The 16,553-nt window shown below is 33.2% G+C and overlaps 1 protein-coding gene across 1 annotated transcript in view; it reads left to right on the forward strand.

The window, feature by feature from the left end:
* The window catches only part of LOC139522644 (uncharacterized), a 234,360-nt gene that overhangs the window by 204,238 nt on the left and 13,569 nt on the right, over positions 1-16,553 (forward strand). Inside the window, exons 23-24 of the mRNA XM_071316111.1 lie at positions 2,300-2,417; positions 13,679-13,782. Coding sequence (XP_071172212.1) covers positions 2,300-2,417; positions 13,679-13,782 — 222 coding nt within the window. The remainder of the gene's footprint in view (positions 1-2,299; positions 2,418-13,678; positions 13,783-16,553) is intronic.

Raw genomic sequence — 16,553 nt, forward strand, 5'->3', positions numbered from 1 at the left:
TAATGTCACATAGAGATATATTGATGATGTTCTTTCCATTAACATTCCAAACTTTAATGATTGAGTTCCATTTTCATATCCGCCTCAGTTTTAGACTTATATCTCGAATGTGACATATACAATCACGTCAGTATATTAATCTATGAAAAACCAGACAAACTATCAATGTCCCTTTCCTTGATAGCAATATATCACCTGCATTTGGGATATACATTTCTAAACTTATGTTGGAATACAAGAGCTTGCAGCTCACAATTAGACTTTGTGAAACGTCACCAGCGTCTGAGCAGAAAGTTTATGCACCAGGGGTGTATCAAGTAAATTTTTGTTTATTTTTTTTTAGTTCATCGGAAGGTAACAAGATATTGTTGCTAAATTTTCTGTATCAACTTCACATATAATACATGATTGGGTACTGACGTTGTTTATCTATCTTTATGAATATAACTTTTACTAATTAGTGATGGGAATCTGACATGGCTCTGTACTTATACATCCTGTCTATATCTCATCGTGTTATTGTTCTATGGTACAATTGCTGTATTGTTGTCTTTTGTCTTTGCTAATGTGCTTGGTCAATATGCTTTTTCGTGTTTGTTGGTCACATATACCGTGGCTCTGTACTAATACATCCCATCATTGTATTATTGTTCTATGGTAAAATATTGTATCTTGTCTTTCATTTTTGCTTTTGTTACACACAACGTGTTATGACGTGGATCAGAAATTAGACATCCCGTCATTATGTTATTATGTTATTAAGGATACTACATACTACAGTTAAGTCGGCTTCATATCTTGACTTACATCTAAAAATTGACAATGAGGGTCGGTTGAAGACAAAACTTTACGACAAAAGAGATGATTTCAGCTTTCCAATTGTGAACTTTCCATTTCTAAGAAGCAACATTCCAGCAGCACCTGCATACGGGGTATATATCTCCCAATTGATACGATATTCCCGTGTTTGCATTTCCTATCATGATTTTCTTGATAGGGGGTTACTGCTCACAAGGAAGCTATTAAACCAAGAGTTCCAAATGGTGAAGTTGAAATCATCCCTTCGTAAATTTTACGGACGCCATCACGAGTTGGTTGACCGTTATGGAATAACCGTTTCACAAATGATATCGGATATGTTCCTTACGTCGTAACTACAATCCCCTTCCCTTTCAGGAATTTAACCTACCGAATTAGACTATTTACCGGATTTGTAATCACATAAGCAACACGACGGGTGCCGCATGTGGAGCAGGATCTGCTTACCCTTCCGGAGCACCTGAGATCACCCCTAGTTTTTGGTGGGGTTCGTGTTGTTTATTCATTAGTTTTCTATGTTGTGTCATGTGTACTATTGTTTTTCTGTTTGTCTTTTTCATTTTTAGCCATGGCGTTGTCAGTTTGTTTTAGATTTACGAGTTTGACTGTCCCTTTGGTATCTTTCGTCCCTCTTTTATTGTGCGATGGTGAATGGTTTGTATCCTTGACTTCCTATGTGCTATTGTACTTCCACTATGATTATAACACAATGTTTTTTTTATTTTACTTTTCATATTGACTGCTGTACCACGTTCTTTTTTCATTTTTACCTACTATGTCTGTATGTTTTGTTCACACATCGTTGTGAATATAATGGAATCGTCAACGACTGTCATACAAGTGAGAGGTTTAGCTACCTATAAAACCAGGTTTAAATCAAAATTTTCTACATAAGAAAATGCTTGTATCAAGTCAGTAATATAACAGATGTTACCCATTCGTTTGATGTGTTTGAGCTTTTGATTTTGACATTTGAATAGGAATTTCTGTTTTGCATTTTCCTTGGAGTTAAGCATTTTTGTGATTTTACCTTTTATATAAAGCTATAAAACAACTCTTCTACTGCACACATTTTGCAGTTGATTTATTTTATGGATTTTCAAATGCTACGCTATGAAATTTGCAAGCGGTCAATAGGTAAAATTTAAATGTGGTTGTGACAGAAAATAGACATTATTGTTAACCGAAAACTAATGTTATTCACACTTCATGAATTGGATTGATATTAAAATAGGGTTTCTAGACTACTGCCTCCTTCCTTTACATTTTTTTTGGCAAAAAAGGATTTTGTATATGACGAAAACCATCCAATAATATGCAGTCCAGGAAGCATATATGTCGGCTGAATGTTATAACTTTTAATCGCTCTATATGTATACGCAAGGTTGTATATTACCATGGCGATTCGTATAACATAATTTAAATCTAGACATCTTGGACGGAATAACGAGACATCTGATTATATCATCTTATGTGTTAGGTCCCGGATGTTGGTACAAAGGTTCACTTTATCACCAAGGAGACAACTGGGAAGATGGTTGTGACTACAACTGTACCTGTGATGATGAACAAAGTGGACATTTTTCATGTGATGCTCTGTAAGTTGATAGATATCAAGCAAAAGTTAACTTCGGAATGAAATTTTTAGACTGAAGTTTGAGTTCAAACAGTATAATAACATAAATTGCGTAACACAAATGTCTATTTCTACATATGAAAATGCCTGTACCAAGTCAGGAATATGACAGTTCTTGTCCATTCGTTTTTGATGTGTTTTGCCATGTGATTATGGACTTTCCGATTTGATTTTCCTCTGAGTTCAGTATTTTTGTGATTTTACCTTTTTTTCAAAATGAAAAGTCCTTCATAAAATGGCAAAATCAAGTACACAAACATATCGAACGAATGAAAAAAAAAAACTGTCACGTTCCTGACTTGGGACAGGCATGTCATTATGTTAGAAAATGGTGGATGAACCCTGGTAGTACAGATATTTAGACCCGTACTTATATGACAGTCATATTTAATTCCATGTACACATTTTTAATGGAACCATTGAGGCAATCGAAACTAAACTAAGTACAAATATTATCAGGTGATCATTCAAAAGAAGCGTTGAGCTCTAAACAGGTCAGGATTTCTAGTAAGATATTAACAGGAAGGGTTGTTACCCTACTTTTTTGCAAGTTATAGAAATATAACCAACTAGTTGTGTTAGTGATTAATAACTGTTTTAATTCATATAAATTTGAGAGGATGAAAAAAATGTCATTCTCTTTCTGGAAGATATATTCAAACTTGTGATTACTCAGTCCAGGTGTTTCCTTTTCAGTGGCGATATACAGAGGAACGATACATAGAGCCATATTAATAGAGTGACACAATATTGTGTAAAGATGTGTTAAATAGTTTTTATCATTAATTTGGATTCAAAATAAACTTATCATATAAAAAACTAAACATTTGTAGCATTCCAGAAGGAACTTTTCTATTTGACTTCAAAATTCATGGAACTATAATACGAACACAAAGGATCAGATTATAAAATCCCGAGCTTTCGATGACCTTAATGGTTCATTATCAAAACATGGAGAGAAAGTTACTTGACAAGTATGATGTAGTAAGGAAGCTACTTAGGAAACTTTTTGAAGTTATTTTGAAAGGTACCGAATTATCCACTTCTTGAAAGTTTTGTATACAAAAAACTAAGTATATCTTAAAGATCTCCTTTTATGAGTTTTACCTTGATTGTATTAACTTTTATGACAATAGAGACCAACAACCAACAATGGAACTTTCTGTTTAAATTTGATTCTGTGTATAGCTTACCTTTATAGTGAAACTTACAAAGACAGAGTGGTTCACATTGACCTGTTTGTTTAACTTTGATTCTGTGTATAGCTTACCTTTATAGTGAAACTTACATAGACAGAGTAGTTCACATTGACCTGTTTGTTTAACTTTGATTCTATATATAGCTTACCTTTATAGTGAAACTTACAAAGACAGAGTAGTTCACATTGACCTGTTTGTTTAACTTTGATTCTAAATATAGCTTACATTTATAGTGAAACTTACAAAGACAGAGTAGTTCACATTGACCTGTTTGTTAACTTTGATTCTGTGTATAGCTTACCTTTATAGTGAAACTTACATAGACAGAGTAGTTAACATTGACCTGTTTGTTTAACTTTGATTCTGTGTATAGCTTACCTTTATAGCGAAACTTACTAAGACAGAGTGGTTCACATTGACCTGTTTGTTTAACGTTGATTCTATATATAGCTTACCTTTATAGTGAAACTTACATAGACAGAGTAGTTCACATGGACCTGTTTGTTTAACTTTGATTCTATGTATAGCTTACCTTTATAGTGAATCTTACTAAGACAGAGTAGTTCACATGGACCTGTTTGTTTAACGTTGATTCTATATATAGCTTACCTTTATAGTGAAACTAACAAAGACAGAGTAGTTCACATTGACCTGTTTGTTTAACTTTGATTCTATATATAGCTTACCTTTATAGTGAAACTTACATAGACAGAGTAGTTCACATTGACCTGTTTGTTTAACTTTGATTCTATATATAGCTTACCTTTATAGTGAAACTTACAAAGACAGAGTGGTTCACATTGACCTGTTTGTTTAACTTTGATTCTGTGTATAGCTTACCTTTATAGTGAAACTTACATAGACAGAGTAGTTCACATGGACCTGTTTGTTTAACGTTGATTCTATATAAAGCTTACCTTTATAGTGAAACTTACAAAGACAGAGTAGTTCACATTGACCTGTTTGTTTAACTTTGATTCTGTGTATAGCTTACCTTTATAGTGAAACTTACATAGACAGAGTAGTTAACATTGACCTGTTTGTTAAACTTTGATTCTGTGTATAGCTTACCTTTATAGTGAAACTTACAAAGACCGAGTGGTTCACATTGACCTGTTTGTTTAACTTTGATTCTATGTATAGCTTACCTTTATAGTGAAACTTACTAAGACAGAATTGTTCACATTGACCTGTTTGTTTAACGTTTATTCTGTGTATAGCTTACCTTTATAGTGAAACTTACATATACAGAGTAGTTCACATTGACCTGTTTGTTTAACTTTGATTCTATGTATAGCTTACCTTTATAGTGAAACTTACATAGACAGAGTAGTTCACATTGACCTGTTTGTTTAACGTTGATTCTGTATATAGCTTACCTTTATAGTGAAACTTACAAAGACAGAGTAGTGAACATTGACCTGTTTGTTTAACTTTGATTCTATATATAGCTTACCTTTATAGTGAAACTTACATAGACAGAGTAGTTCACATTGACCTGTTTGTTTAACTTTGATTCTATGTACAGCTTACCTTTATAGTGAAACTTACATAGACAGAGTAGTTCACATTGACCTTTTTGTTTAACGTTGATTCTTTATATAGCCTACCTTTATAGTGAACCTTACTAAGACAGAGTAATTCACATTGACCTGTTTGTTTAACTTTGATTCTGTGTATAGCTTACCTTTATAGTGAAACTTACAAAAACAGAGTGGTTCACATTGACCTGTTTGTTTAACTTTGATTATATGTATAGCTTACATTTATAGTGAAACTTACAAAGACAGAGTAGTTCACATTGACCTGTTTGTTTAACTTTGATTCTGTGTATAGCTTACCTTTATAGTGAAACTTACTAAGACAGAGTAGTTCACATTGACCTGTTTGTTTAACTTTGATTCTATATATAGCTTGCCTTTATAGAGAAATTTACAAAGACAGAGTAGTTTACATTGACCTGTTTGTTTAACTTTGATTCTATATATAGCTTAACTTTATAGTGAAACTTACAAAGACAGAGTAGTTCACATTGACCTGTTTGTTTATCTTTGATTCTATGTATAGCTTACCTTTATAGTGAAACTTACAAAGACAGAGAAGTTCACATTGACCTGTTTGTTTAACTTTGATTCTGTGTATAGCTTACCTTTATAGTGAAACTTACAAAGACAGAGTGGTTCACATTGACCTGTTTGTTTAACTTTGATCTCTGTATAGCTTACCTTTATAGTGAAACTTACAAAGACAGAGTAGTTCACATTGACTTGTTTGTTTAACTTTGATTCTATGTATAGCTTACCTTTATAGTGAAACTTACTACGACAGAGTGGTTCACATTGACCTGTTTGTTTAACTTTGATTCTATATATAGCTTACCTTTATAGTGAAACTTACTTAGACAGAGTTGTTCACATTGACCTGTTTATTTAACTTCGATTCTATATAAAGCTTACCTTTATAGTGAAACTTACTAAGACAGAGTAGTTCACATTGACCTGTTTGTTTAACTTTGATTCTATGTATAGCTTAACTTTATAATGAAACTTACAAAAACAGAGTGGTTCACATTGACCTGTTTGTTTAACTTTGATTCTGTGTATAGCTTACCTTGATAGTGAAACTTACATAGACAGAGTGGTTCACATTGACCTGTTTGTTTAACTTTGATTCTGTGTATAGCTTACCTTTATAGTGAAACTTACAAAGACAGAGTAGTTCACATTGACCTGTTTGTTTAACGTTGATTCTATATATAGCTTACCTTTATAGTGAAACTTACAAAGACAGAGTAGTTCACATTGACCTGTTTGTTTAACTTTGATTCTATATATAGCTTACCTTTATAGTGAAACTTACAAAGACAGAGTGGTTCACATTGACCTGTTTGTTTAACTTTGATCTCTGTATAGCTTACCTTTATAGTGAAACTTACAAAGACAGAGTAGTTCACATTGACTTGTTTGTTTAACTTTGATTCTATGTATAGCTTACCTTTATAGTGAAACTTACTACGACAGAGTGGTTCACATTGACCTGTTTGTTTAACTTTGATTCTATATATAGCTTACCTTTATAGTGAAACTTACTTAGACAGAGTTGTTCACATTGACCTGTTTATTTAACTTCGATTCTATATAAAGCTTACCTTTATAGTGAAACTTACTAAGACAGAGTAGTTCACATTGACCTGTTTGTTTAACTTTGATTCTATGTATAGCTTAACTTTATAATGAAACTTACAAAAACAGAGTGGTTCACATTGACCTGTTTGTTTAACTTTGATTCTGTGTATAGCTTACCTTGATAGTGAAACTTACATAGACAGAGTGGTTCACATTGACCTGTTTGTTTAACTTTGATTCTGTGTATAGCTTACCTTTATAGTGAAACTTACAAAGACAGAGTAGTTCACATTGACCTGTTTGTTTAACGTTGATTCTATATATAGCTTACCTTTTATAGTGAAACTTACAAAGACAGAGTAGTTCACATTGACCTGTTTGTTTAACTTTGATTCTATATATAGCTTACCTTTATAGTGAAACTAACAAAGACAGAGTAGTTCACATTGACCTGTTTGTTTAACTTTGATTCTATGTATAGCTTACCTTTATAGTGAAACTTACAAAGACAGAGTAGTTCACATTGACCTGTTTGTTTAACTTTGATTCTGTGTACAGCTTACCTTTATAGTGAAACTTGCAAAGACCGAGTAGTTCACATTTACCTGTTTGTTTAACTTTGATTCTATATATAGCTTACCTTTATAGTGAAACTTACAAAGACAGAGTAGTTCACATTAACCTGTTTGTTTAACGTTGATTCTGTGTATAGCTTACCTTTATAGTGAAACTTACATAGACAGAATAGTTCACATTGACCTGTTTGTTTAACTTTGATTCTGATTATAGCTTACCTTTATAGTGAAACTTACATAGACAGAATAGTTCACATTGACCTGTTTGTTTAACTTTGATTCTGTGTATAGCTTACCTTTATAGTGAAACTTACTAAGACAGAGTAGTTCACATTGACCTGTTTGTTTAACTTTGATTCTGTGTATAGCTTACCTTTATAGTGAAACTTACAAAGACAGAGTGGTTCACATTGACCTGTTTGTTTAACTTTGATTATGTGTATAGCTTACCTTTATAGTGAAACTTACAAAGACAGAGTAGTTCACATTGACCTGTTTGTTTAACTTTGATTCTATATATAGCTTACCTTTATAGTGAAACTTACAAAGACAGAGTAGTTCACATTGACCTGTTTGTTTAACGTTGATTCTATATATAGCTTACCTTTATAGTGAAACTTACAAAGACAGAGTAGTTCACATTGACCTGTTTGTTTAACTTTGATTCTATATATAGCTTACCTTTATAGTGAAACTTACAAAGACAGAGTGGTTCACATTGACCTGTTTGTTTAACTTTGATCTCTGTATAGCTTACCTTTATAGTGAAACTTACAAAGACAGAGTAGTTCACATTGACTTGTTTGTTTAACTTTGATTCTATGTATAGCTTACCTTTATAGTGAAACTTACTACGACAGAGTGGTTCACATTGACCTGTTTGTTTAACTTTGATTCTATATATAGCTTACCTTTATAGTGAAACTTACTTAGACAGAGTTGTTCACATTGACCTGTTTATTTAACTTCGATTCTATATAAAGCTTACCTTTATAGTGAAACTTACTAAGACAGAGTAGTTCACATTGACCTGTTTGTTTAACTTTGATTCTATGTATAGCTTAACTTTATAATGAAACTTACAAAAACAGAGTGGTTCACATTGACCTGTTTGTTTAACTTTGATTCTGTGTATAGCTTACCTTGATAGTGAAACTTACATAGACAGAGTGGTTCACATTGACCTGTTTGTTTAACTTTGATTCTGTGTATAGCTTACCTTTATAGTGAAACTTACAAAGACAGAGTAGTTCACATTGACCTGTTTGTTTAACGTTGATTCTATATATAGCTTACCTTTTATAGTGAAACTTACAAAGACAGAGTAGTTCACATTGACCTGTTTGTTTAACTTTGATTCTATATATAGCTTACCTTTATAGTGAAACTAACAAAGACAGAGTAGTTCACATTGACCTGTTTGTTTAACTTTGATTCTATGTATAGCTTACCTTTATAGTGAAACTTACAAAGACAGAGTAGTTCACATTGACCTGTTTGTTTAACTTTGATTCTGTGTACAGCTTACCTTTATAGTGAAACTTGCAAAGACCGAGTAGTTCACATTGACCTGTTTGTTTAACTTTGATTCTATATATAGCTTACCTTTATAGTGAAACTTACAAAGACAGAGTAGTTCACATGGACCTGTTTGTTTAACTTTGATTCTGTGTATAGCTTACCTTTATAGCGAAACTTACATAGACAGAATAGTTCACATTGACCTGTTTGTTTAACTTTGATTCTGTGTATAGCTTACCTTTATAGTGAAACTTACTAAGACAGAGTAGTTCACATTGACCTGTTTGTTTAACTTTGATTCTATATATAGCTTACCTTTATAGTGAAACTAACAAAGACAGAGTAGTTCACATTGACCTGTTTGTTTAACTTTGATTCTATGTATAGCTTACCTTTATAGTGAAACTTACAAAGACAGAGTAGTTCACATTGACCTGTTTGTTTAACTTTGATTCTGTGTACAGCTTACCTTTATAGTGAAACTTGCAAAGACCGAGTAGTTCACATTGACCTGTTTGTTTAACTTTGATTCTATATATAGCTTACCTTTATAGTGAAACTTACATAGACAGAATAGTTCACATTGACCTGTTTGTTTAACTTTGATTCTGATTATAGCTTACCTTTATAGTGAAACTTACATAGACAGAATAGTTCACATTGACCTGTTTGTTTAACTTTGATTCTGTGTATAGCTTACCTTTATAGTGAAACTTACTAAGACAGAGTAGTTCACATTGACCTGTTTGTTTAACTTTGATTCTGTGTATAGCTTACCTTTATAGTGAAACTTACAAAGACAGAGTGGTTCACATTGACCTGTTTGTTTAACTTTGATTATGTGTATAGCTTACCTTTATAGTGAAACTTACAAAGACAGAGTAGTTCACATTGACCTGTTTGTTTAACTTTGATTCTATATATAGCTTACCTTTATAGTGAAACTTACAAAGACAGAGTTGTTCACATTGACCTGTTTGTTTAACTTTGATTCTGTGTATAGCTTACCTTTATAGTGAAACTTACATAGACAGAGTAGTTCACATGGACCTGTTTGTTTAACGTTGATTCTATATAAAGCTTACCTTTATAGTGAAACTTACAAAGACAGAGTAGTTCACATTGACCTGTTTGTTTAACTTTGATTCTGTGTATAGCTTACCTTTATAGTGAAACTCACAAAGACAGAGTAGTTCACATTGACCTATTTGTTTAACTTTGATTCTATTTATAGCTTACCTTTATAGTGAATCTTACTAAGACAGAGTGGTTCACATTGACCTGTTTGTTTAACTTTGATTCTGTGTATAGCTTACCTTTATAGTGAAACTAACAAAGACAGAGTAGTTAACATTGACCTGCTTGTTTAACTTTGATTCTGTGAATAGCTTACCTTTATAGTGAAACTTACATAGACAGAGTAGTTCACATGGACCTGTTTGTTTAACGTTGATTCTATATATAGCTTACCTTTATAGTGAAACTAACAAAGACAGAGTAGTTCACATTGACCTGTTTGTTTAACTTTGATTCTATGTATAGCTTACCTTTATAGTGAAACTTACAAAGACAGAGTAGTTCACATTGACCTGTTTGTTTAACTTTGATTCTATATATAGCTTACCTTTATAGTGAAACTTACAAAGACAGAGTTGTTCACATTGACCTGTTTGTTTAACTTTGATTCTGTGTATAGCTTACCTTTATAGTGAAACTTACATAGACAGAGTAGTTCACATGGACCTGTTTGTTTAACGTTGATTCTATATAAAGCTTACCTTTATAGTGAAACTTACAAAGACAGAGTAGTTTACATTGACCTGTTTGTTTAACTTTGATTCTGTGTATAGCTTACCTTTATAGTGAAACTAACAAAGACAGAGTAGTTCACATTGACCTGTTTGTTTAACTTTGATTCTATGTATAGCTTACCTTTATAGTGAATCTTACTAAGACAGAGTGGTTCACATTGACCTGTTTGTTTAACTTTGATTCTGTGTATAGCTTACCTTTATAGTGAAACTAACAAAGACAGAGTAGTTAACATTGACCTGCTTGTTTAACTTTGATTCTGTGTATAGCTTACCTTTATAGCGAAACTTACTAAGACAGAGTAGTTCACATGGACCTGTTTGTTTAACTTTGATTCTATATATAGCTTACCTTTATAGTCAAACTTACAAAGACAGAGTAGTTCACATTGACCTGTTTGTTTAACTTTGATTCTGTGTATAGCTTACCTTTATAGTGAAACTTACATAGACAGAGTAGTTCACATGGACCTGTTTGTTTAACGTTGATTCTATATATAGCCTACCTTTATAGTGAAACTAACAAAGACAGAGTAGTTCACATTGACCTGTTTGTTTAACTTTGATTCTATGTATAGCTTACCTTTATAGTGAAACTTACAAAGACAGAGTAGTTCACATTGACCTGTTTGTTTAACTTTGATTCTATATATAGCTTACCTTTATAGTGAAACTTACAAAGACAGAGTTGTTCACATTGACCTGTTTGTTTAACTTTGATTCTGTGTATAGCTTACCTTTATAGTGAAACTTACATAGACAGAGTAGTTCACATGGACCTGTTTGTTTAACGTTGATTCTATATAAAGCTTACCTTTATAGTGAAACTTACAAAGACAGAGTGGTTCACATTGACCTGTTTGTTTAACTTTGATTCTGTGTATAGCTTACCTTTATAGTGAAACTAACAAAGACAGAGTAGTTCACATTGACCTGTTTGTTTAACTTTGATTCTATGTATAGCTTACCTTTATAGTGAATCTTACCAAGACAGAGTGGTTCACATTGACCTGTTTGTTTAACTTTGATTCTGTGTATAGCTTACCTTTATAGTGAAACTAGCAAAGACAGAGTAGTTAACATTGACCTGCTTGTTTAACTTTGATTCTGTGTATAGCTTACCTTTATAGTGAAACTTACTAAGACAGAGTGGTTCACATTGACCTGTTTGTTTAACTTTGATTCTGTGTATAGCTTACCTTTATAGTGAAACTTACATAGACAGAGTAGTTCACATGGACCTGTTTGTTTAACGTTGATTCTATATATAGCTTACCTTTATAGTGAAACTAACAAAGACAGAGTAGTTCACATTGACCTGTTTGTTTAACTTTGATTTTATGTATAGCTTACCTTTATAGTGAAACTTACAAAGACAGAGTAGTTCACATTGACCTGTTTGTTTAACTTTGATTCTGTGTACAGCTTACCTTTATAGTGAAACTTGCAAAGACAGAGTAGTTCACATTGACCTGTTTGTTTAACTTTGATTCTATATATAGCTTACCTTTATAGTGAAACTTACAAAGACAGAGTAGTTCACATTGACCTGTTTGTTTAACGTTGATTCTGTGTATAGCTTACCTTTATAGTGAAACTTACATAGACAGAATAGTTCACATTGACCTGTTTGTTTAACTTTGATTCTGATTATAGCTTACCTTTATAGTGAAACTTACATAGACAGAATAGTTCACATTGACCTGTTTGTTTAACTTTGATTCTGTGTATAGCTTACCTTTATAGTGAAACTTACATAGACAGAATAGTTCACATTGACCTGTTTGTTTAACTTTGATTCTGATTATAGCTTACCTTTATAGTGAAACTTACATAGACAGAATAGTTCACATTGACCTGTTTGTTTAACTTTGATTCTGTGTATAGCTTACCTTTATAGTGAAACTTACAAAGACAGAGTGGTTCACATTGACCTGTTTGTTTAACTTTGATTCTGTGTATAGCTTACCTTTATAGTGAAACTTACAAAGACAGAGTAGTTCACATTGACCTGTTTGTTTAACTTTGATTCTATATATAGCTTACCTTTATAGTGAAACTTACAAAGACAGAGTGGTTCACATTGACCTGTTTGTTTAACTTTGATTCTGTGTATAGCTTACCTTTATAGTGAAACTTACATAGACAGAGTAGTTCAAATGGACCTGTTTGTTTAACGTTGATTCTAGATAAAGCTTACCTTTATAGTGAAACTTACAAAGACAGAGTAGTTCACATTGACCTGTTTGTTTAACTTTGATTCTGTGTATAGCTTACCTTTATAGTGAAACTAGCAAAGACAGAGTAGTTCACATTGACCTGTTTGTTTAACTTTGATTCTATGTATAGCTTACCTTTATAGTGAATCTTACTAAGACAGAGTGGTTCACATTGACCTGTTTGTTGAACTTTGATTCTGTGCATAGCTTACCTTTATAGTGAAACTAACAAAGACAGAGTAGTTCACATTGACCTGTTTGTTTAACTTTGATTCTATATATAGCTTACCTTTATAGTGAAACTTACTAAGACAGAGTGGTTCACATTGACCTGTTTGTTCAACTTTGATTCTATGTATAGCTTACCTTTATAGTGAAATTTTCATAGACAGAGTAGTTCACATTGACCTGTTTGTTTAACTTTGATTCTGTGTATAGCTTACCTTTATAGTGAAACTTACAAAGACAGAATAGTGCACCGTTAAGTGCATACTAAGATATTGTTACAGTGTCGCCATGAAGCATTGAAATCAACCGGCTTTCAATTTCGCTTCGAGTATACAATTAAAAAAGACATGATTCAGTTGAACATTCATAGGGTCGTCATCGGATTTGAGAAATAGGCTAAATCAGTTACTAAATTTCAGTACATGTAAACTTTTGGGGTGTTTTCCTTTTGGCCAAAAACATATTTCCTTCAATATAATCTCAATAATATTGCTATTTTTTGCACATATTTCCAGAAAAGTAAACATGATTACTTATATTTTTAGTTGTCCTGTGTATGACCATCTGCCTTGGATATGTAGTGTTGTTATACCAAACGGTCAATGTTGTGGTCATGTTGAATGTGTTCAATACCCTATACCTACTATACGTAAGTACAATTAACACATTGCACATTTCTTTTAAATCTTCTTTTTTTTCTTAATCACTCATTAAAATTCAAACACATTATAACACACCGATTGGTTGGAATCTTATCTGATAAACACAATCCAATGGTACACCAGACTTGGTTGTCAGGTCTGCAAGTTGGAGATTACCATCTTCCCTCATATATATCTTTATAAGCACAACAACGAAAACACATTAAACAACACTGGATGTAACTATCTTCCAATACGCCCAACAAGCAAGGTTCATTGTTTGAATTACTCTGTTGTGGTCAACTGGTGTCTATGGTCCATCTGTCCATTATACAAAGTGGTTCGGTCGACAATGCTAAGATATTCAGTCCTATAATGGTGGTCAACTGGTGTCTATGGTCCATCTGTCCATTATACAAAGTGGTTTGGTCGACAATGCTAAGATATTCAGTCCTATAATGGTGTCTATGGTCCATCTGTCCATTATACAAAGTGGTTCGGTCGACAATGCTAAGATATTCAGTCCTATAATGGTGTCTATGGTCCATCTGTCCATTATACAAAGTGGTTCGGTCGACAATGCTAAGATATTCAGTCCTAAAATGGTGTCTATGGTCCATCTGTCAATTATACAAAGTGGTTCGGTCGACAATGATAAGATATTCAGTCCTATAATGGTGTCTATGGTCCATCTGTCCATTATACAAAGTGGTTCGGTCGACAATGCTAAGATATTCAGTCCTATACTGGTTCCTATCACCACCAAACAATTAACTGAGTACCGCGGGCACCACCAAACAATTAACTGAGTACCGCGAGCACCACCAAACAATTAACTGAGTACCGCGGGCACCATCAAACAATCAACTGAGTACCGCGAGCACCACCAAACAATTAACTGAGTACCGCGAGCACCATCAAACAATTAACTGAGTACCGCGGCACCACCAAACAATAAACTGAGTACCGCGAGCACCATCAAACAATTAACTGAGTACCGCGGGCACCACCAAACAATTAACTGAGTACCGCGAGCACCACCAAACAATTAACTGAGTACCGCGAGCACCATCAAACAATTAACTGAGTACCGCGGGAACCACCATACAATTAACTGAGTACCGCGAGCACCACCAAACAATTAACTGAGTACCGCGAGCACCATCAAACAATTAACTGAGTACCGCGGGCACCACCAAACAATTAACTGAGTATCGCGAGCACCACCAAAGAATTAACTGAGTACCGCGGGCACCACCAAACAATTAACTGAGTACCGCGAGCACCACCAAACAATTAACTGAGTACCGCGGGCACCACCAAACAATTAACAGAGTACCGCGGGCACCACCAAACAATTAACTGAGTACCGCAGGCTGCATTTATCTAACAAAGCTTGAACAATCAAGGTTCATAGTCTAAATCACTCTGGTGTGGTCTTGAACATTTAATTCATAGCAATGTAAGTTATTTGTACAAAAGCAGGTCGTCTAAATTCATTTAAGCTTATTTTTGGCATGTCATATCATATACCTTTAAAACAGTCACTTTGTGAAGAGCACATTAAAAACAAAAAGGTAACAAATAAGTAGCAGAGTATAAATCAAGCGCGAAGACATTGAAATATGTGCCAACAGGTTTATTATACTCCAACGAATCAACAACGAACACCAAAAACAAGAAAACTAAAAGACGAAAATCATTTAAAAGAGGCAAATGAAATGCAAAACAAAAATTAAAATAAAACCGGTAATGTGTATGAAATGAATAAGGAATGAATAAAAATAACAGACCAAGATAACTAAAATCCAACACATGAGACATGATAATAAAAAAAACAATTTATAAAAAGTGAATAAGAAATCAGTCGAGCGCGTAAAACGAATAGATACAATATATCTGAATATTTTCATCTACCAGAAAAAAAAAGACAATTTCAAAAAAGGACAAAGTTTAAAAAAAACTATAAAGAATGAACAAGTAACTGCTTTAACTGTTTTATACGCTCAAACTCATATAACCTAAGACTACGATCACACATTTATAAAGTAAAAAGACGTAACCATTAAAAAGAAGCAAAGTATGAAATACAAATCAGAACCAAATGAGTAGCGATGAAGAACAGGGTATCAGTCCTGCTCTGTAACTAATATGTAAGCGCTAATAAGGCTGTGTCACATCGACAAATCCTGAGCTAACATCAGCAATAATATATGAAAAAGACAATAAAAAGTATATAAAGCAAATGAGGAACGAATAAATAGCGATTAAACCAAAGTTCATAACAGACAGAAAAATGAAAATTATGTTACTTGGTAATTTCTCCTGCTTTAAACAGTATCTTACATTAGAATACATTCGCCCTGACAGGGTATTATCACCTGCTCTAAACAATATCTTACATTAGAATACATTCGCCCTGACAGGGTATTAACACCTGCTCTAAACAGTATCTTACATTAGAATACATTCGTCCTTACAGGATATTTTCACGTGCTCTAAACAGTATCTTACATTAGAATACATTCGCCCTGACAAGGCATTTTTACCTGCTATAAACAGTACCTTACATTAGAATACACTCGCCCTGACAGGGTATTTTCACCTGCTTTAAACAGTATCGTACATTAGAATACATTCACCCTAACAGAATATTTTCACCTGCTCTAAACAGTATTTTACATTAAAATACATTCGCCCTTACAGGGTATTTTTACCTGCTCTATACAGTATTTAACATAAGAATACATTCGCCCTAACACGGTACTATCACCTGCTC

The sequence above is a fragment of the Mytilus edulis genome, chromosome 5 (assembly GCF_963676685.1).
Source record: "Mytilus edulis chromosome 5, xbMytEdul2.2, whole genome shotgun sequence".
Lineage (NCBI taxonomy): Eukaryota > Metazoa > Mollusca > Bivalvia > Mytilida > Mytilidae > Mytilus > Mytilus edulis.